This window comes from Peromyscus leucopus, chromosome 8b, assembly GCF_004664715.2.
Source record: "Peromyscus leucopus breed LL Stock chromosome 8b, UCI_PerLeu_2.1, whole genome shotgun sequence".
NCBI lineage: Eukaryota > Metazoa > Chordata > Mammalia > Rodentia > Cricetidae > Peromyscus > Peromyscus leucopus.
In genome coordinates this window covers 28,577,221-28,599,578 of record NC_051086.1, presented here as the reverse complement: position 1 = coordinate 28,599,578, position 22,358 = coordinate 28,577,221, and the positions used below count along the sequence as shown (strand labels likewise).

General features: G+C 43.1%; 1 protein-coding gene across 3 annotated transcripts in view; it reads right to left on the bottom strand.

Moving 5' to 3' along the window:
- Mrtfb (myocardin related transcription factor B) overlaps window positions 1-22,358 on the bottom strand; it is a 161,710-nt gene that overhangs the window by 48,492 nt on the left and 90,860 nt on the right. Inside the window, exon 1 of one of the 3 annotated variants that reach the window (XM_028890042.2) lies at window positions 18,942-19,334. The exons of the other annotated variants lie outside the window; for them this stretch is intronic. Coding sequence (XP_028745875.1) covers window positions 18,942-19,062 — 121 coding nt within the window. The 5' untranslated portion in view covers window positions 19,063-19,334. Of the gene's footprint in view, window positions 1-18,941; window positions 19,335-22,358 lie in introns of those variants that run through there. 3 annotated transcript variants of the gene reach the window in all.

Sequence of the window (22,358 nt, the reverse complement as noted above, 5' to 3'; positions counted from 1 at the left end):
GTTTACAACCAATAAGAAGGTAGAACAGAAAGTCAATAAAAAGACAGATACACAGGAAGTAGGTCTCTTTCTGAGGGGAAGGACGACAGCAGCAGCGAAGGGTAAGAAAGGATTTTTAGTCTCAGCTCTTAGCTACTACTCTGACCTCTTGGGCTTTTAACTCTGCATTTGGCTCTGTGTTTCTTATTTAATAAGACTGTTACATCTACATTTGGTGCCCAACGTGGGGCTGAGGTAGGTGGAGCCACCAACCAAAGCTGCTATTTTAGACCTAGTAATGCTGCAGTTTAAAACAATAGATTCACAATAAGACAGATTCAGATGGAACAAGACTTTAAATGCTTTACAATGTGTGTAAAAATGTACGTAGGCTTGGAAGAGAGAGAAAAAGGAATATACACAGTTATATAAAGAAATAGTTTTTAAAAATAAAGTCTTTAAAGAGACAGTAAAGATAGTATAAAAATAAGCCACATAAAGATGGACATTACACAGAGAATCTGGACTGTGTTGTCTTTGGGATTTTTAACTGCAGAAAAACATTTGATTGTAAAAGCTGGTGAGTTAAGCCAATATGTATATTTTAAAGGTACCTTGACTTCAAAATTTAGATGTAAGGATATGTTGCTTTGGAAAGGAGGCTCTGCTTTTGTTTCCACAGAAAGCCAGAGGCTATGGATTTGTTCCGGATTAAGATACATCAGGTTTGACCAGCCAAGACCACCTGAAAGGTCTCTGATGACACCATGGCCCAGATGATCCAACATCCAGAACCATTTCAAGGCAACTGGCTCCGACGATACACCCTCATAGACCCTCATAATCCTAAAATTTTCTTTGTGTCCCCATAAGATACAGTGCTCCCCTCTAGCAGGAAGTAGTAAGAGAAGCTATGCCCAAATTCCCAAATATACCAAGCTGGCTTTGGAGATGGAATTGGCTCATTCCTTCTCTAAACACAAACATATTGCTAAAAAAAAGTCGAGAGAGGACTCTGGTGTGGGACAGAGAAAAACCAATATTTTTATTTAAAACAGGTTGATTATAAATACAATCCCTTTCTAAAGAAGAAAGGGGGATAGTATAGATAATGATAGGATGAAAGGGTAGATTAATGAACCTACTTTTAGAGAACAACTTGTTTAGAAATGTTTTATATTGCTATAGATTTTAGTTAATTAATACAAATTTAGAGTTGATTTTGTTATACTGTATATATATTTCTATTCTTGTTAGAGGTATTATCTTTATGTAACTCATTTAGATTGTAATGGATAATTAAGAAATACAGATTAATAATTAGTCTTCTATAATAGTCAAACTTATAGCATGTTAATTAAGTTTTCTAGGTATACATAGATATATTTTAGATAGATAGGTAATCTTCAAACACTTCAAAGACCTCCAGAATATGGCATTTAAAATATTTTAAAAATTTAGACTTTCTGGACAGTGAGACATGTCTGCTCCTGGCAGCACCGATTTACTTCAGAGAGGATGATGGGCATCAAAGACTTCTTCTTGGAAAAAAATAGCCATTTGGGCAAGAAACTGTTCTTGCCTAGACTGCTTGATTGACTAGACATGCAGGACCCATAGGAAGGTGACCACTGAACTTTGCTTGGCAAAATGGTCCTTCAGGTTCCTGCTTCTCAGAGGAAACTGCCAGACATTCTACAGGACACAGAGAGAGGTGACTGAGAGACTCTAGGCCTGTGGGCTGAAGACAGATGCCCCAACTTTACAAAGGAACTTTGGATGACTGTCCAGGCTGCCAGCTGTCTCTGTCTACTTTGAAAGACTCCCGAAAGTTGTTTGCATCCTTCTCCCTTTTCTCAGGTAATAGTATATTCTTCTGGGGTCTTTGATGTAATTGAAGACTAGATAGTTATAATTTCCTTAGTTATGATAAGAGATAAGTTAGATATGAAACCTTGGACTCACAAGTATAAGATATAATCTTCTTTAATTTTGCCAAATAGAAAAAGACTAGATATTATAAATGGACTAGATATTGTAACTGTAAATCTTGCTTGATAATTGTTTTGTCATATGTAATTTTACTATGTGAAAGTTAAAACCTTTCTTTTTGAAAAAAAGAAAAGGGGAAGTGCTGTGGGATGTTCTGTATGTTAAATGTGTTGCTCTGGTCGGTCAATAAATAAAACACTGATTGGCCAGTAGCCAGGCAGGAAGTATAGGCAGGATAAGGAGAGAGGAGAATTCTGGGAAGTGGAAGGCTGAGACAGAGAGACACCACCAGATGCCACCATGAAAAGCGAGATTACTTGGTTGGGTCTGAGCAGCTGCGGGACTGGTGGGTGAGAGAGATTTGTCCTGACCGTGGGCCAGGCAGGACCAGGACAACTCTAGCTACAGGTTCCCCTTCCTCTCTCTAGAGTCTCTACATTAACCAAGGCTGGCCCATCCATGTAAAAGAGAAATCCCAGAACCCTGGATGTTCCTCAGCCCTTTGCAGATCTGTATCCCTAGCTGCCATCCTAGTCTACATACCAGCCTAGCATAATGTCCTAGGATGGCATGGGTGTCCGAGAAGCCTGTTTTCCTGGAGAGGGCTTCATGTCAGTGCAGTGTACCTGAGAGCTGTATCCTATGCCTCTCTGAGGTGTCACCCTGCACTAATGGGCTCGTAAGACCACAGCCTTCATGCTATTAGTAAGCTGACCAACCTGACAGTCAGTACCTTCCATGCCCATCTTGCAAATGACTGAAGGGAAAAGAATACACGTGACGCGGAATTCTGGTGGGAAAGCAGTTCAAAACACAAAGACAGTGTGCTTACATCTTTCATAAGGCAAAAAGTATAGCTAAGAAAGTAAAATTGAATTCACACTTGAATCCTTGTAGAGGTTGTCTTTATTTCTGGAAACTTGAGGAACGAAAGCATTTCAAAACCCTGTCCCCTGAGAAGTCCTTAAACCCGTTTGTTCCATAAGGAAAAGGAAATGCTGACACACAAAAGCATACTGCATACAAGCAGGAGGGCACCTCTGGAAGCCTCTATCTCAGTGTGTGAATCCAGATACTGTGAACTTCCAGACATACAACACTCAGGGGTGTACAAAGGCCTGTCAAGGGAGGCGGATGAGGATGCAGCCCATTTGCACAAGCATGGTTCAAGTTTTTCTCAACTAGTTCGAGCCCTGAGTCACATTCAACAAGAAAATATGGAAAAGAAAGACCTAAAAGTGAAAACCATGGACGCTAACACCCAGAGACACAATGGTTCTCTGCTTTACACATTGCCAGTCTCATAATGGGCTACACAACGATAAGCATTACATTAGTAGCTGAAGGTTATGTCTGCTGGGGGTGCCATACAGCTCTCAAGAACCACCATTTATCACTGACTTATTTCCAATGCTTGCAATAATGATATTCTGGTGGGGTTTTGTGCATAAGCTTTATCCCTCATTTCCTGAATTTAAATTTCTAGACAGAAGATATCTCGATGGGCTTTGTCCCCAGCATGACTGCTAGCGAAAGGAGCCAGTGTGTGCACATGGCATCATGTTCTGAAGTTACAGCGGATGGATGAGACCACAGTGACTTTTTCAAGGTGGAAATTTACTTATTGACTCTAAGGCGCCATGTCTCATGTTCCTCAGGGCTAGCATTCATGGTCTTTCATATCATTTCTATAAGAAGAAAGATTTTGAAATTTTAATTTAATACTTCTTGTTACAAAACACACAAACCAAATTGTGTCAATGTAAGTGTTTTGAACTTGCTCTATTTTCATAAAATATTTGATTTTAATCACTACTTTGAAAACAGGTAGCTCATCTACTAATGATTAACCTTGTGTCATGTAAACATGACAAATGTTTCGATATTAAAAGTGTCTTTTAGTTACTTTCCCTTGCTTCTTAAATAGTTTAAGGTAATAAAATTAAGATTAATATCTAACAAAAAAGACCTTACATATAACTTACATAATAATGTACAAAATTTTAGCTTTTCAAATTAAAATGACCAATATTGAAATGTTTCCTACATTTGATATGATTAAAGTGATTTTTCATATGCATTAATAACACAGAACAGCATGAGCTGAGCAAGCTAAAACAAAGCATAGCTTTGGGCTGGGACTCTGAGGACACCTGAGAGCTGTATATGTCAAAAATAAGGTAGAAGCGACACTTTCTGGGAAACTGCTATGGTGTGAAGAGGACAGACAGAGGAGAGGAAGGGTGCTGAGCAGCTGGCTGCAGTCAGGGAGGGGTCAGGATATGTTCTGTAACTACAGGACAAGGAGAAGGCAAACTGCAGATTCCTGAAACAAACCTCAACCTGAGCAGTCTAGCCAAGAGTGGTGAGCTGGGGCAAAGACAAAGAAGGGGATGAAATAACACCCTGGAACTGGTGATCCTCTGATGGAAGAACCTGCGGGGCAATGAACAGATCCTGGTTTCAGCTTTTCCCAAACAGATGTCGGAGTAATTAAGAGTGTGAAGTGGTTTGACTCTGGCAGGATGAAGCCAGGGCCTGATTCTATAAACCGGACAGCTCACAGAAGTGAAGCACACTTGCTTTATCTTTTGGGCTTGGGCATGGAGAGTCAAATTGGCCCATGTCTAATCTGTCTGTCATGCAGTTCAGTGGCCAAATGAGATTTAACCATTGTTTTATCAGCTACAGGCAAATCACACCATGAAAAATTTACATTGAAAAGGCAAACCAATGTTTAAAATGGTGATGGCTGTTACTGTTTTTACTTCCACTATTACTTCAAGCACAAAACTGCAAATTAAAAAAAATGCTTACAGATTTCCACATTTACATTTTTAATTTCAAGATTTATTATTTTAAAATTATGTATCTGTGTATGGGTAGGCAGACATGTGTAAAGGTGCCTATGGAGGCCAGAGGTGTCAGTTCTCTGGAGGTGGAGTTACAGGCAGCCATGAGCCACCCAACGTGGGTGCTGGGAACTAAACTTAGGTCCTCTGCTACTCTGTATGGGATGTTAACCTTGAGCATCTCTCCAGATATCTTTGCCAGGAGGGCTTATTTTGCAGTCAGGGGAAGAAGTTACCTCAGAGGCTTCCTTCTGATCCCAGACCCCAGAGGAAGACCCGTGAGTGTGATGATGTTAGTACCTTGATGTATCACATTTTATATGAAGTTTCCTATTTATCTGTTGAACTATGAAAGCTATTCCATTCTGCCCAGACTTCCTGTCCTCTGTCACCACTGTGAGAGCCCCATGGCTTCAGAAAATGTCTGGTGAACATTCTATTAATACTACATAGAAAGTATGCAAAGAAAACACACAGGGCGGGACTGTATTAGTCATGCAGTTTGTGAGTTGGCTTAAAAAATGAAAACTAGCTCTTTTCTTCTTAAAAACTTAGTACTTGTGTAGCAAAGCCTCTTGCTACTATAAACTGGCACAGTTCAGAGCTTCATTCATTTTGGGAGTATATTAATGATACAATTGTAGATTAAATTTCTTTCTTTTTCTTGTTGTTGTTTGAGACAGGGTTTCTCTGTGTAGCCTTGACTATCTTGGAATTCTCTCTGTAGACCAGGCTGGCCTTAAACTCACAGAGATCCGCCTGCCTCTGCCTCCCGATTGCTGGGATTAAAGGTGTGTGCCACCACTGCTTGCCCAATTAAATTTCTAATAATGGATATAACATTCTGATAGAATCATTTTGCCATGCAGATGTGGTGCCAATATATAGTGTCAGGAAGCACAAGACTCTCTTTCCACTTGTTCCATGATGTGTACCACCATGTTTTAATAAACTCCAAAACGAAGATTGCCTTCATTCACCAGACCACACTGGTAACCTCATGCCAAACAATACATACATTCACTGAGTGGTAAGAAGTAAGGGCTGCACCGAGCCGGAGCCCTGGACTGAAGAGCCCTGGGGCCGCAGCCTGGGCTACGACGATGTGGCAGAGAAGCTCAGGGGTCTTGGGGAGTCAGTGCAATGTCCCAGGGCAGGAGCTCTGACAGGACCATTTCCTTAATGCCTTCAGAACTGCTCTGAGATGATCTAAGGCCTGAGTATTTGGTAGACTAGTTATAGACAGGAGTTGCTCAGGCTAGACCTTAGGAAGCTCGTATGTGATATGGAAGCAGAAATGTCAGATGGCAGTTGGTTTTGTGGGTCCAGGCACAAGAGACTGGGAACAGCATGGTATTTGAAGTTACAGGCATTTGTTGAAGCAGAGACATAAACAGAAAGCAAAGGAGTTCAGGGCTCGGCTGTCAAGAAAACCAACAGTTCAAAGTGCACTTGTGGGTCAGATTCAGAAAGAAGAGAGCATGGACATCAGAGGAAGGACGGAGTAGGGTGTCGGGTGCTGCCACTTCCACACACACAGGAGCCACTTGGTGGAAGTTAGACTGGAGGGGGCAAAGGAGCAAGGGGCAGACACCCAAGGACAGCCTCTGTGAGGGGTTACTGTACCACAGGAAGGCTGGATCTGCAGGAGGCTCCCAGCTCTGGTCTGGGAAAGTCACAGAGTTCTGGGGTGATAACTTGTATTTTCTCAGAGAGGGTAGGAAAAAAGGTTCAGTGTTGAAAGTGAGAAGGATGACAGGAAGGTCAGCTCCGAGGTCAGTGAAGGAAGCAAAGTACTTACTCATACACAATCGGAAAAGATGAAAGAGAAACAATGCCATTTATCACTTAAGTGTTCCAGATAATAAGGCAGCAGCTATGGTGAGAAAGTCACCCACTGGCTCTGAACTATGTCATTTCTATTAGGAAAAAAAAAAGACCAAAGGACACAAAATAAGAACATTTATTAGAGTCTTTTGAAAGTTCTGCATATGGCACCTTTATTAAAAACAAGTACACCCTTGTAATTCTATTCCTAAGTGAAACGCAAAGAGCTCAGGTATGCAGACAGAAACATGTTCACAAACACACATGTTCACAGTAACTATACCCTCAACAGCTTGTTGCTCACAGCTATCTGGAGTCTATACTGGAAACGGAGTACTATTCAGTCCCAGAAAGGAATTATGTATTGACACAAACCAAATGTGGGTGAGCAGTGGAAGAGATGGCGCAGCGGTTAAGAGCACCTCCTGCTCTCACACAAGGCCTAAGTTTAGTTCCTAGCATGCATGCTGTGTGGGTCACACTCCCCGTAATTCTAGCTCCTGAGGTCTGATACTCTTCTGGACTTTGCTGGTACCTGCACTCACATGTGAGTGTGAATTCTCATACACACACACACACACACACACACACACACACACACACACACACACACACACACAGACACACAGAGACAGAGAGAGACAGAGAGAGAGAGACTCTTAAAAATAAACCTGAGTGTGGATAAGCCTGGAGAACATGCTATGTGAAAGAAGACAGACACAAAATAGGACACGTTATTTCACTTATAAGAAGTATCCAAAACAGGCAAATCTAGAAACAGTGTGCAGACTGTTGACTGCAGGACGGGACCTGGGAGCAGCTGCTGATTATGTTGGGTGTTCTTCTGAGGTGATGAAATTTCTTTGAGCCTACACTGTAGCAATCATTAAATGTACAAAATATTATTGAATTGATTCCTTTAAAATGGTTAATTTAATAATAAGTGAATTTCACCTTAACACATTTTTTTTTATTATTATTATTTTTTTGAGATAAGGTCTCACTATGTAGCTCTGGCTGTCCTGGAACTCACTTGGTAGCCCAGGCTGGCCTCAAACTCACAGAGATCGCCTGCCTCTGCCTCCCGAGTGCTGGGATTAAAGGCGTGTGCCACCACACCTGGACAACACATTTTTTTTTTTTTAAATAGAAGATAAGGTAGGAGACACTAAAGAACTAATTTCTCAGGATCACATCTCCAGTTTCCTACTTCCTGGCTTGTCCCCTCCCCACCAACACAACTCCATTAACCATCAAGGGGGTGATTTAGTAACTAAAATAGTTGTATTTTTTATTTCCTGCCACACTGACTTCTGCCCACTTGTGCTTCTGGACTCTTCTATGACGCGTACTAAAAACAGTACTTTTCTCCACTTCACATGCTAGCTAGATACGAAACTGGCTTCAGTTTTCTAAGAAAAGGGAATACCATGCCACATTTAAGAACAAATTATCAGAAGGATTTTCTATGGGTAAGTGATTATGCTAGGTAAACCGTTTCATCTCATTGTATGAATCTGGGAGTCTGTGTTTTTTCCAAAAAATTAATCATTTTGTGTGTATGTGTGTGTGTTGGGGTAGCCATGGTCTGAGTGTGGAGACGAGGTGACCAGTAGAAGCCAACTGCCAAGTGGGTCCTTGACCCAAGGAGCCATCTTGTCAGCTCTTGTACCTATTTTTGAATTGACATTGGTGTCATAGAATAGAAAACAAAATGTAATTATGTTGTTGTAAAGGATAAAGGAGACTAAAAAGGACAGGCTATGATCAAAAATGTGAAGCCCACAGAAGTATCTTATTCTCATCCAACTCACACTGAATGTGAAATCCACTGTGAACCTATGAATCCTCTGATGCTAAAAGGAGCCACCAAAGGTCCATGGTTTTAGCTGTAATTTTGAGGTCTGATTTGCTCATAGTAAAATAAGGCTCTTCAAGTAATTTTTTTTTTTCCCGAGACAGGGTTTCTCTGTGTAGCTTTGCGCCTTTCCTGGAACTCACTTGGTAGCCCAGGCTGGCCTTGAACTCACAGAGATCTACCTGGCTCTGCCTCCCGAGTGCTGGGATTAAAGGCGTGCGACACTACCGCCCGGCTTTCTTCAAGTAATTTTTAAAATGTAATGCAAAGAGAGGAAAACCAAACCAAACTGCACCATAGAACAGAAGCCAGCAGCAGCTCACCCTGGAAGCTGTGCTGCTGCTTGTGCTGACTGAGAGCGACTGCAGAGGGCGCCCACAGACCCAGGGCTCAGCCAGGAGCACACACAGCATCTGCCCCAGGATTTACAACATGACAGTAACTAATATGCTGTGCAGATGAGGATCCAAAGAAAGCTTCGAGGGGTGGCCTGCACATCATGCCTTCTTCTTCAGCGCTGCAGGGCAGGGCAGTGCCCTCTGCTGCATCCTTACAAGCACATGCTGGTGAGGGCGGAAGTCCCACGGTGCAGCATTTGCCTTCTGACAGCACTTAGCCCAACTGCAGCCAGCTGGAATGCTACTCCAGGCCCCGCTGGCTCCCTGCACTCTTCTGTGGTACCAGGGCAGGAAGACAATGTTTTCACTACGAAGGACTGGAAATTTACAGGAGCTTTGAGAACTCTCTGGTTGGCCGCTGCCTCTGTTGGCATGGAAACAGACTGCTAAAAATGGGGCATGTTCCTTTAAACTGAGCATACCTTCACACAAACTCCTCATCCCTTTTTGCAGAGTTGAAAGGAATGTCTGCTTATCCAATGTGATTGATATTCAGGTAGTGGTGGAAGGGCAGAGATCACACTGGCCATGGCAGAATTCCAGAAAGACATACACATTGTCTCACTTGGTGAAAAAGCAGTGGGAAAAAGCCCACAGCGGCATCTATGCATCCCAGTGTTCTAAGAAGGCACCAAAGGAGCAGACTTATCAATGCACTTGCCCAATGCAAGAAAGATCAGAAAGCTAGAATAACATTTGGTTCCCCCCACCCCAATTTTTAACTTGAAGAATCATGAGGCTCTTCATGTGAAGATTTCTTATCTACATGGTTCCAAGGGAACAGAATGTTTATTTTTCTTGCTTTGGAGATTATAAACAGTTAACACTCCCATGCTGTAGGAGAAGCACGGTGGAGGTGTGTCTTAAGGTGGGCTCCAGATAAACCTTCATTTACCTCTTAATCCCTCTGCAATGCCCAAGTGTGCAGCTGTCTATAAGATTTTAACTTAAACATCTAAGGTGCTCTAGACAACAACAACAAGCAACTAACAGGAAAACAGAAATATTGTTTCTATTCACTTCCCTGGACAGCAAGCTGCTGGCTCCAGGGAAGTAGCCTGATCGAGGCTCCTTACCTGGGCTTTTCTCATTTGGTGGGGTCAGGTGTGTGTTGAGGTAATCTAGTAGGATTAATGCCCTTATAAGAAAGATACCACAGAGCTGGCAGAGAGTCTTCTGTCTCATAGTATATAAACATACAAATGCATATGTTTACATATCTGTAGACTCATATCTATCCATGTTCGTATGTGTGTAATATACATCAAAGCATAAAGGCAACTGAACAATGTCACTATCTGTGTTATCCTAACAGCCCTGCAACTACTCATGATGATCCAGGTGACACATTGAGTAGCTGTATGCGGCCTGAAAGGTCACCCAGCTGTCCTTTACACAACAGTCACCGTTCTGGTATTAAAATGGCAGGGTGTGCACCAGGAGAAAGATTGCTGATTGGTATTTAGATTATAAGATGGACTGTCATCTGGCGGTGCTCTTCCATTAAAACAAATAAGTGCAATTTGAGGCAATGAACAAGGATGCTAGAATTTATCATGTCCACAAATCTCTAGATATGAAATGAATTCACATCTAGAATGAAGGTTCATTACTCAGAAATGGTACACAGCTAGGAAACTGCCTGCCTGTGTTCTCTTGTGTCAACAGCCCAGAAAGCAGTCTGCTTGTGCCCCCAAGCTGAAAGGGAAGCAAAGTGGGGTTCCCAGTGCTGTGACACTATGGAGGACTTCCTGTACAGCAGGCGCCACTGGGAGCTGTCTGTCATCACCCATCTTCTTTCCCAGTAGCACCATGAGGTGGGTACAGATATTTGCTTTTTCAGAGAAATTAAGTACTTACTTAACATCATCATACATAAACTAATAAGAGACAGAAGTAGAATTAAGGCAAGAAATTAAGCCATTCCCACAGGTAATTTTTCTTAAAAACATTTAGCTCATAAAAGAATGTTTACCAAAATACTATCACATTGAGCTTTTGCTACAGCAATAATCTCCTTCAACAATGCTGCTCACCACACCGACTGCATACATGGGGAGTCTTGTGTAATCAGAAAGCTGTATATGCCAACAAGAATTCATTGTGTTGCAGGTAGTGACTGTCTAGAGACAGAACCTTTAGGAGGTAATGTTGAATGGGGTCAGAAGGATTAGTGTCCTTATAAGAAAAGAAACTCCTCTCCCTCTGCACCACTTCACAAAACTGCAAGACAAGAGGAGAGCCCTCACCAGAAGTCCAGGCCTCTAGGCTTCCAGTCTCCAGAGGTGTGGGAAATGATGGTTGCTATGGAAGACACAAACTCGAAGCTGATCCTTCCTCACCCTTCAGCTCCTGCTCAAAACAAATATCCTCGGAAAGCCCCCATTAGGAAATATTTGAAAACCCAAAGCTCTGAACATACCTATTCTTAAAAGCTTTTCAACAAGACTGCTGTCATGTTACCATAGTGAGATGACAGGAGACACAGGTACAGCCTTCCATCTCCAGTCCCACACCTGCACTTTCACGTGATTCACAGAACCACAAAGGGGTGATTCTGATGGCCTTTTCTTTTTTCAGGTGAAGGGATCAGGGCAATCCCAGAAGCCCATGCACACATCCCTGTTGACCTACCTCAGGAGATGGCACCTTGCTCTGGAACAGGCTTTGAAACACAGAGAATAAACTCAGCTCTCTCCCTCTGAGATCCTGGAGTCCAGAAGGGGTAGTATTTATAGGAATAATGCTGGTGGGCATGGGACAACAATGACCCAAGGAAGTGTGTGGGTGGGCACAGACAGGGCCTTGCAGCAGTGGTTGACATCTGCAGTGAACCTGGAGGTTGAAGGGGGAGGCTATGCTGTGGTGGCTTAGGCCAGGGGCCAACACAGGCCTTCTGAGAGAACAGTGCTGGAGGGAGGAGAGGGAAGTCCTGGAGTCAGGGCAGGCCCTAGATATTATGGGATTGGGTTCTATTTCCCCACACAGAAGAATGCTACCAGAGGCACTAAGCAGTGTGCACAGCTGAGCAAGTCTGCACCTCACCATGATGGCTCTTGCGACTGTTGGAAGGGAAGGGAGGTCAACTCCACAGTTACCTCCACCTGAGCAGATTCCTTGGAAGCCTGGGCCACAGTGCTGCAGTGCTGTGGGACAGAATGCATTTCTGAGGAAGGACTGACAGACTTGGTAAAAGATGAGGTCAGGGAAGGAATCTAGATCACTCTCATGGCCACTCTTGGCTCGAGCCACTGACTGAAGAGAAGTGATGTGCATTGAGATGGGAAAGCCTGGAGGAACATGTGTGGTGTAAGAAATAAGATGCCCGGGGAGGACATTTGGAGGTAGGTGACCAACTGTATGCATCTGAAAAGGGGCTGGACCCCTGGGCTGGACTACTGGCTCATTTGGATCAAAGTACATGTAGTTTTCTTCCGGTGTCTTTGTGTGTGTGTGTGTGTGTGTGTGTGTGTGTGTGTGTGTGTATGTATGTATTTACATGTGTTTGGACTTTTATAATGTCATTTTAGTTTCCCAATTTTTAGGCTATATAAACTTTCAGAACATCATGGCTTATGGAGGTTTACAACATCTACCACAGTCCTACATGGAAGGCACTTCCTTTCTGCTAAATAACATGATTTTCAGCCGGACAGTGGTGACACATACCTTTTAATCCCAGCACTCAGGAGGCAGAGGCAGGTGGAACTCTTTGATTTGGAGGCCAGCCTGGTTTATAGAGTGAGTTCCAGGACAGCCAGGGCTACACAGAGAACCCTGTCTCAAAAACCAAAACCCAAAACAAGATTTTTAACAAAAATTAGACTGTAGTGGGTAGCCATTCCAGCTTTGATCTGGAAGTTCCAACCCCCATTGAGGCTTCGGTAACTGTCACGCCTACAAGGTGGGCCTGAGAGAGGACCCTGAAAACCTGAGATCTGGACGCACCGGCTCTCTTGATTCCTGGACCCTGGACGCTGGAGGTAGATTGAGCAGAGTTCTCCAGAGAACACTGTGGGACTGCACTACACCTTTCCCAGACCCTGCAATCTATCCCTTCACTTATAAGTTACCCCACAAAATAAACCTGCTCATGTGGGGGCGAATTCCAAAGGCCTGGGTGGCTCCCACCCTCAGCTTCCTCCCCAGCTGGCGGGCACTTGAAGCTGCAGGGTACTGCCTGCAGAGCTCCGTAAAACCAGGAAAAACCTATATGGTTTCATTCCTGAAAAGGAGCTAATCAGTTCCGTGGCAAGTTTTAGCCTCCAGACCAGTGAGACTGCTGTGAGTGAGGCGTTCCCCTCCTCCTTGAGTGCTGGCTCCAACACAGCCAGCTCAGTTGGTAGAGCATGAGACTCTTAATCTCAGGGTCGTGGGTTCGTGTCCCATGCTGGGCGCCAGAAATTGGTGAAATTATTAAGGCCACTCCACATAGTTAAAAGGGAGGTTTATTTTATGGGGTAACTTACAAGTGAAGGGATAGGTAACAGGGTCTGGGAAAGGTGTAGCGCAGTCCGGCGGTGTTCTCTGGAGAAATCTGCTCATCGACCTCCAGTGTCCAGGGTCCAGGAATCAAGAGAGCCGGTGCATCTGGATTTCGGGTCTTCAGGGTCCTCTCTCGGCCCCGCCTTAAAGCCTCAATGGGGGTTGGAACTTCCAGATCAAAGCTGGAATGGCTACCCACTACATTAGACTGTATAATTTCATCTCAAAAGTAGCATATACCCATTTAAAAATAGTGAATCATGTCTGGGAAAGAGATTTTTTTCTTCATTCATATGTTAAGTCACTTGAATATGAAACCATATTTTTTAAGCTTATGTATTAAACATGAATTTAATGATAATTCACACGTATTGTACTTTCAATTAATAGAGTGGAGACAGAAAACAAAGAAATAAAAATTCCCAGAGAAATCAAAACAGATATTTTAAAATTCATGTCCTTTAGCTACACAATGGGCCTGTAGCATATTCTAGTGACTAAACATATCCATCTTGTCTAAGCTGGCCATTTATTTGTCTCTTTCACCAGGGCATTAGAAATCCATAGTGTATTCTGGCTGCCTACAGTAAAGACTATCAGATGAACTGATCAGAAGAGGGCCAGCAAGAGAAAGTGATTCTTTCTGTAACAGGATTGAACATAGGATCATGCCATGCCTTGGTGAACAGTGTTTGCCCTCACACACCCCTGCAGTGCCTTCCAGACACTGGGCTGATTGAGTCTGAATGTATAATTTATATGTGAAGGTAACAGTTCAAAACATACATGGTTTAAGGTAGGGCGGGTGGGTAATATCTTTGAGTATCTGTTGCAGTGCTGGGGATACAGCTCAGTCCTAGCATGCTTGTTTAGCACGGACAGGCCCTATGTTCAGTTCCCATACTGCACAAAAAGAGGAGTAAATGTTTGTTGTGTAATAACACTTCTGTGAGATGCACGACTTGGGGTCAAGTACAAACAAGATAGATGACTATGTCTCCAAGAACCATTTTGGCCTAATCATGATGTCAGAACAGATGTTCAACACAGTGGTCTCTGGTGAAATGCCAATGACTCCAATAAGTTCCTGGAAGTATGCAGGAGATGATCAAGTATTTTCAGCTATAAAAATGACTTTTTTTTTTTTTGGAGACAAAGCCTCACTGAGTCCAGGCTTATGGATCCTCCTGCTTCAGCTACCTGAGTGCTAGGATTTTAGGACTGGGCACCATGCCCAGTGTGAATGACTTTCTTTAGAAGAGAGTACAGGAACTACATGTTAAGAGACTTTGGCCTGTAAAGCTGAAGAACAGAAATTTTTATTTAATTAACTCCTTGCCCCCTTTTTGAGAGGTAGTGTTATCATGCTGTCCAGGTTGGTCTTGAAACTTTGGACTCCTATGATCCTTTTGCCTCAGCCTTGGAGCAGCTGGGAATGCAAGTATGAACTACTGAATTGGCTGACAGATAAACACAGGTAGAATTTCATATGAGTTCATTTCTGCCACATAAAAGCTGTGTGTTTTGGCAATGCTAGTTATTTTGATTGTTCTTTCTCTGGATTGGATTCCCTAGAATATCTCAGACAAATAGTCTTTCTTTCCTTAAACAAATCTAATGTTCCAGTACAGCATCGCCTGCTCCCTCAGCAAACTGCCACAGACTCACACTTCACCTAGCAGTTCCCTCAGGTTTGAAACTCCTCCTCACCCCCAGTACCAAAGGCTGAGTCCAGTGAAAGGGCCTGGACACTTGGTCACTGTCAGAGGACAGCTGCCTTAGGATATGCCAGCTCCTTGCTGGGCCTGCCGAGTGAGATGCAGAGGGTCGTGAAGGCATTTTCAGCCAAATACACAATCCAGCTTGCTTTCTTGGGTACTTAATTTTCAATAACAGTGAGTTCTTCATCTCAAATTCTGCTTTTTCCTGTTTACTATAAGTACTACCACTTTGCCTTGGATGAATACACTCTCTCATCCATGTCAAGGGCCACTCATTATAAGGCTGATCTGGATTAAAGAACCCCATTCCTGGAAATTCATAGGAACAATTCTTCTGTTGTCATGATGTAGAACTCTGTTAAATTTAAGCTCATGTTTTCTGAGCATAATTAGAAAATGCTCAAGGCCCTTGTAGATGAGGTAGAAAGTGAGATTCTTCATAGCTGCTTTCACAGAGGGAACTGGTGTAAAGAGTGCTCTACTTTAACTCTGTTCAGGGAATTCATGATGATTGCTGCTCCTCACTCAGAGCAGAAAGGAGCAGAATTCTCCAACTATACATACTGACTAGGAGTTACCAAAACGTTTCCACAATGCTAACCATTATCGGAGTGTGGTGGTATCTTCTGCTGTCCAACTGATTCCCTGCTATCTACAGCCAACTACTAATGGGTAACTTCTTCCTTTGGGTGGGGGTGTGACTCACTTATTAAACATGTGCAGGACCCTGGATGAGATGGATGTACAGCTTCAAATGTTCTATACACCACTAAACTTTTGCATTGCAAAAATTTTATAAAGTTGTGCGTGCGTGCATGCGTGCGTATGTGTGTGTATGTGTGATGGCATGAGTATAGAGGTTAAAAGACAGCTTGTAGGAGTCAGTTCTCTTCCACCACATGGGTCCCAGGAATTGAACCCATGTGGTCAGTCTTAGTGGCAAGCACCTTCACCCACTGAGCCTTAAACCTTTGATTATTTGCTGACATTGTCTGAACCCCAACCCCAGTAGCCCTGTATTAATTTTAGCCAATTTGCACTTGTCAACAGCTTTGGGACTGGAAAAAACTTCAATACAAGCAAGCAAGAAAGTGGTCACCTGAGAGGCAGACAACATGTCAGCAGCACCTGAGGGACCAGGCTGGTGGCTGCCACTAGAATCAGATGGACTATTATTCATTGCCTAGAAACTTAGGATTTTATGATACAGGTGTTTAAAAAATTCTATAGGTTGGTCTTCAAAGAAACAAATGCAACTTTCTGAACAATGAGTAGAAAAATCCAACAGTGTTAATGCAAATATCATAAATAAATTAGTAAGTGCCTCTTAACACATGAAGATAAACTGTTAGGCATTATTAAAAGTCATTTATGAAGATAAACCATTAGGCATTATTAATAGTCGTTTATAGATTTACCTCTTTTGCCAAAACAGCACTGGATCCACTCAGTCCTGAAGGCATTTTCAGTAAGTCAATCTAAGGCATCTGAGTAACTCTCTCTCACAAAACACTGCTGCTGATGTATAAGAGGACACCACTTGGCTCCCAGGTTATAGTCAGTCAATACACTGCACTCACCTTATATTGTACCCGAAGCTGAATTTCATACTGGGGCATACTGAATTTCAGGGTTCAGTTTTTCATAGGAACAAGTTATTTTCATATGACCCAAAAAAAAAATCATTTTTCTGTTCTGACTAAATCCAGGTCTGAGGAAGTAGCCCACCCTTCATTTGGCTGTATTATTTTACTGAAAATGAGTGGAAAAACATGATCCGTTAAGTAAACATGTCAAAACTGAATTCCATGCAATTCCAGTGAGATGTGAATTTCACTCTCAGTCATTTCTGTGGAATCTCTTGAAACACGAGGTTCTCTCCCCCACCTCTTTATGAATTTACATGTATGAACAAACAGGCCATTTCTTTATGAGGAAAATGTATGTTGGATCTTCGACTTTAACTTCTGCATAGAGGCACACAATAATGAAGGGTTTACAAGTGGGTCAGGAGCAAACGTGAAACTGATGCTGTGTCCGGCCTCCCGTGCACACAGAAGACATGGATCCCTTTCCTCTTCATGGTGCAAATGAGGGAATTAAAGGGCAGAGCAGTGAACACATCCAGGGTCACAAAAGTAGTGCTGCATTTGGGCTTGGACCTAGACACCTGTCACTCACAGCCCATTGTTGCTCTTTTAATACTGCACTGTTTACTGCATTGCATAACCTCCAGGATTGCCTTATGTAATCAATCAGCTCACCATCCTTCTATCATGTACACATGTGTGTAGGTATCTATGTATGCATGTATGGTATTGGGAATTGAAGCTGGGACTTACATGTGTTAGGCACATGCTCCATACCTGTAGTCCTTGTCTTCATATTTTTGATCCTTGCTTACTAAGTCCTTTAAATCACAGTCAGTGGTTCTGATATCTTTTTATTTCTCCTATTTCACTTAACTTGCCTGATCTTACAAGCACACCAAGTTTTTTTAAATATATGACATTAAAAGGAGCTGACATTTAAACATCTTGATTTAAATGATCCAAAGCAAATTCTTAAACTGTTTACCAATGCATGATTTAAAAACTTTAACCCCACCCCCACCCCTCTCCACGAGTTTCCATGTATCCTAAAAACTCACTTGGCACTGATTTTTAACAATCTGCAGTAGCACATGTTGTACATGAGCAGAGTGCACGTATCGTTCAGTTCTCAGCAGCAGTTACTTATATTTCACTGTGTGCTATCTGTTGTGACCTAGGTGTTTTTCTACCTGTTCCCAAAGGCAGTTCAATTCCAGCAAGTCCAAGACTTGTTTCTTATCATCTCTTGCAGTCTATAGCATTCCATCACCACATTTCCACACTCTTGACTACTGAGAGAACAAGGATGGAAGCAGCTCCCAGTGCTACTGGGGGCTATGAGGTCTCCCACAGGCTGGCTCTCCGTAGGAGGAACAGGAACTGGAGACGACAGGAGGGGTCTGCAGACAGAACTGAGAGCAGAGAAGGAAAAGCCTCCCAGGGGACCAGAAAACCAGTTTTAAAACTGAGTGGGCACTGGGATCAGTGGCACTCAGGTCTCAAATGGAGGAATCCTGTTCTTCCTCAGCCACAGCCTGCTCTCAGCCGGAGCAGAGAAGAGCGCTGTGCGAACAGGAGCAGCACTTCCCAGATCCCTGGCCATCTTCTCAATCAGTGCAGTGCTCGCTCAGAATTGTAACCAACAGCAAGCATGCTCAAGCTTATTTGCTTGCTTAAAAAAAAATAAAATTGAACTATGCAAAGTGCTTTTTAAAACAAAAATGCTTACAATGCACACACAGTTGACCCATCATTTCAGGACTCAAGTAAGAAAGAGCCAGCTACCTTCCTGCTGCTAAACAACAAAAAGTCAACGTGTTAATTGGTAATAATTAGTTTTCCTGGAATTAGGTGATTGTAGACACAAATGAAGCAATGTTCTGATTAATAATAAAAAGGAAATTGCCTCTCCAAAAAAAAAAAAATCATAGGATACGGGGTGGGGGAGGGGAGGGGAGAGGAGAAAACCCCCAAATTGGGGAAAATGCACAAACAAATCTGTACAAATTTAACTTACACAAGCACCAGCTTCCCGAGTGCCCGTATTAGTACCAACTACTGCAAACACTCATGCCATCTCCTGTCAGCACCGGCTCTCTGGAAGCAGCTGTCACCACACACAACTTGGACAGTGTAAGGGTCACAGTGAACAGAAAGCAGACAGACATGCCGGGTGGCCGGCAAGGTGACAGGAACAGGAACACGGCCATCCTGCCCCTGTCCAGAGACAGACTAACCTTCCTTGAGACTTTTCTGGTTGCTCCCCTCAAGGCATTCCTTTTCTTTGAAAGGCTCGAAATCCTCAGCAGTTAAAATCTCTGGGAAGCCCTGTTGCTGCTTCTTGGAGCTATCGATCATGGTGAGAGGCTTCCGGAGACAGGCAGCATCCAGCGGGAGAGAAGCTCGATTTGCAGGATGGCAGAAAACACAGACTACTCGGATCCTGCTCCCTCCTCACAGCACACTAACCACAGGGCAATCACGTCTCTAAGTGGCAGAAGGCAGCCATTCTCTTGGAGTTCCCAGCTTGACCTGCAGACACACTCCAGCGGGTGGGAGCCCTTAACTCTCTTCCACATTGGGAGGAGACAGAGCCTTCGAGGCACGACTCTTAAGATCCCACCCCCTTTCCCAGCCATCCCCCTTCCCTTTGCCATTCCAGCTTCCCCCGCACTGGCTGCTCGATCTGCAGCTAGATGGTCCCAATCATCTGACGAGTACTGAGTCAAGCAGTTAAAAATAAAATCTCTAGCTGTTAAACAGAAACCTCTGCTGATAACAGGAAGATGAAATGCTGTCTGCAGTCTCTTCTAGGCTCTCTATAAGCAAAGCCTTGGGCTGTGGAATACTTTAAATCGGCCAGACAAGCACATGTATTGCTCGTAAAATTCTCCAGCTACCCAAACGACAGAAAAGGAAGCGGTTTTATTTCAGCAGAGATATCACACTGAATAAACATGTTACCAGCACATCTGGGTGGAAAGTGTCCCTTCACTCCCATATTCCTTTGTTGGAGCTGTTTGCTGTACAGGGCTATCCCTGGCAGAGCCAAGACTTGGTAGCCAGGAATGCACTGCAAAAGCAGTTGCTTCCCTGGCCATTCAGAACCCAGCAGTTTGCCTTTGTGCCACTAGTCGGCTGAGACAGCTAAAATCACCATTTTTTTTTTTTTAAAGGAGAATGGTCCTCCCAAGTACAAAGCAATACCACTGACATCCTATGCATACTTCCTAACAGATTCAATCAGTATGACCTGGAGTTTCATTTCACAACAGGAACACCTTTCCTGCAAGGCACAGGCTGCTGCTCACGCAAGCAAGGGGCACTCTGACAGGAAATGTCTACGACGGAAATTCCAGGCAACGCAGAACAAGTCTGTTTCCATATACACTAAATACATGCTGGCAGACACAATACTCTCATTTTAAGGGTTCAAACTGTATGCCTTTGCATAGAGCTCCCATAATGACCATCAAATGAAGGACAGTGGCCCAGGAGCTGTAGTCCATGTAGTCTTGTTGCCTGAGTTTTTAACTTGGGCACAAACCAAGGTAAGGAAGTAAACTGGAAGAAACCATGAGAAAATGGCTTGACTACACCGTCCCTGCTGACGAGGCACCACTAATGGAAGATGAATAGAAAAGCCTCTAAAGGAAGCACATTTCTCTTTAAGAGAAAATGCAGATATATTTTAGTTACACACACAGCGTGGCCCTTTGTGGACTAAAGAAAGGTTCACATTTTGCGCCCAGAACAAGCACATCTTCTGATGACACACTTGGGTCTGGATGAAGCATCCTGTCCTTTGCCTCTGGTTCCGAGGCTAGCGTGCACTCAGCACGCTGTCCTACAAAGATTAACATCTACCCTCTTCCCCCATCTATGGAAAACAGGATTACAACACATGACATGCTTCTTGTCAACTTCCCTCTGAAGCCACAGGAGCTGCCCAGGGAGTCTAAACCTCAGAGCGCACGGAGGCGTCTATCACACTGCTCATACGCCCTCAAGCAAACCTTCTGCCACTGTCCCTTCTCTGGGCCCATTCTCCAGATAAAACATTCCTGTCCTTCCAAATGCGTAACAGGGAGTCACTGCTGTTTAGCTGGGGACTTCATCTGGTGCTCTGCACGTACGACTTCATGCTATCTCAGCAGTCCTGCTGACCTCTATCGTGACTGGAACATCACAGACACTGACGAATCAAGCCCAGGGTCATAAGCAGGCTTGAAATTGAACCGAAGCTGTAGCTCTCCAAAGCCAAAGGTCTTTTTTTTTTTTTTTACCGCACTGCACTGCCTGCTTTCCTTAGAACAGTCCTCAGTTCCAGGCTTTAGCTGGCGACAGCTTTAAGAGCAGAAGTCATCCTCTCTCTGCTCTTGATGAGAGATCACAATATGCTGATTTATAAGAGCATTCTAACTTTTTATGAAGCAGCAACACTTTATTTAGTGCCTACTATGTGCTGAGTCTAAGTAATTCATTTATTTATTTATCAATCAGACTGTTGGTAGACTTGTGAGTTCACATTACCAACCCAATTTACAGATAGGAAAACTGAGGCCTAAGGAAAATCAAACATTTTGTTAGAGATAGCATATCTCACAAGTGGAGGCCAAGAATCCCACATAATAAGCTTGGCTCTGGGGCTTACATTTTTATAGTACTTTGCAAAAAGAACAGTGAAAACAACAGCCGGGCATGTATTTTCCTAGGGCGCTGCTCAAATGTTTTCAGTCTGTAGGTTAAAAAATACGAGTTATGTTAAAGTCTTCGCTGTATAGTTTTGAAAGGAAATAATTTCTCAAGTAATGGATATATCTAAAAAAAATTGTTTTGTTATTTCTCAAAACATTTGAAATAGTTTCAAATTCACAGAACATTTTCCCCAAACTCTCTCTGACAATTTCCGATACAGTATCTCTTTAAGAACGCTGGTGTGCATGCTCCTGTACACAGATCACCTTTTCCCAGACCACAGCATAAGGATCGGTACTGAGATCAAGGCTGATAAGCCACCACCACCCATCCACAAACCTCACCCAAGTTCCAAAGTGTCCAAACAGCAAAAGGATCCAAAGCAGTGTCCCGTGTGACTCAGCTGTTAAATCTTTTCATGTGCCTTCAATCTAAAACAGTTTCTCAGTCTTTCTTGACTTTTCTTTCCCTGAATTTTAAGGACTGCAGGCTACTTCCAGAACCCGCAGTTTGGGTTTGGGGACTGTATCCTTGAGGTAAGACTGGGATGACATAGTTTGGCAGGAAGATGATCATTCTATCTATAGTTACAACTTATGTCCTGATAATTAATTGTAAATTAAAAACTACTGTTAAGTTCAAAGTGCATTAAGCAATACTCCAACCTGCAGAGCATCACAGTGGCACAGCGCTGTGCCATTATCTCCTGGTCATCCTGGCACTAACTGCAAGTGGCGGTGCTTGGCTGCTACCTAACTTTGCACAAGAGAACTGGACTGCATATCTCAGGAAAAGATAAAAATTCAAAGCATGCTTTCTATTTTATATGTGTTGCTTTTACACTCCTGTACAGCTGGAAACTCATAAGCAGAATCATAAATTGGGGACCGTCTATATTAGAGGTATATCGAACTGTAAGAAAATGAATAGCCAGCATATATTACCAATTTATAGTA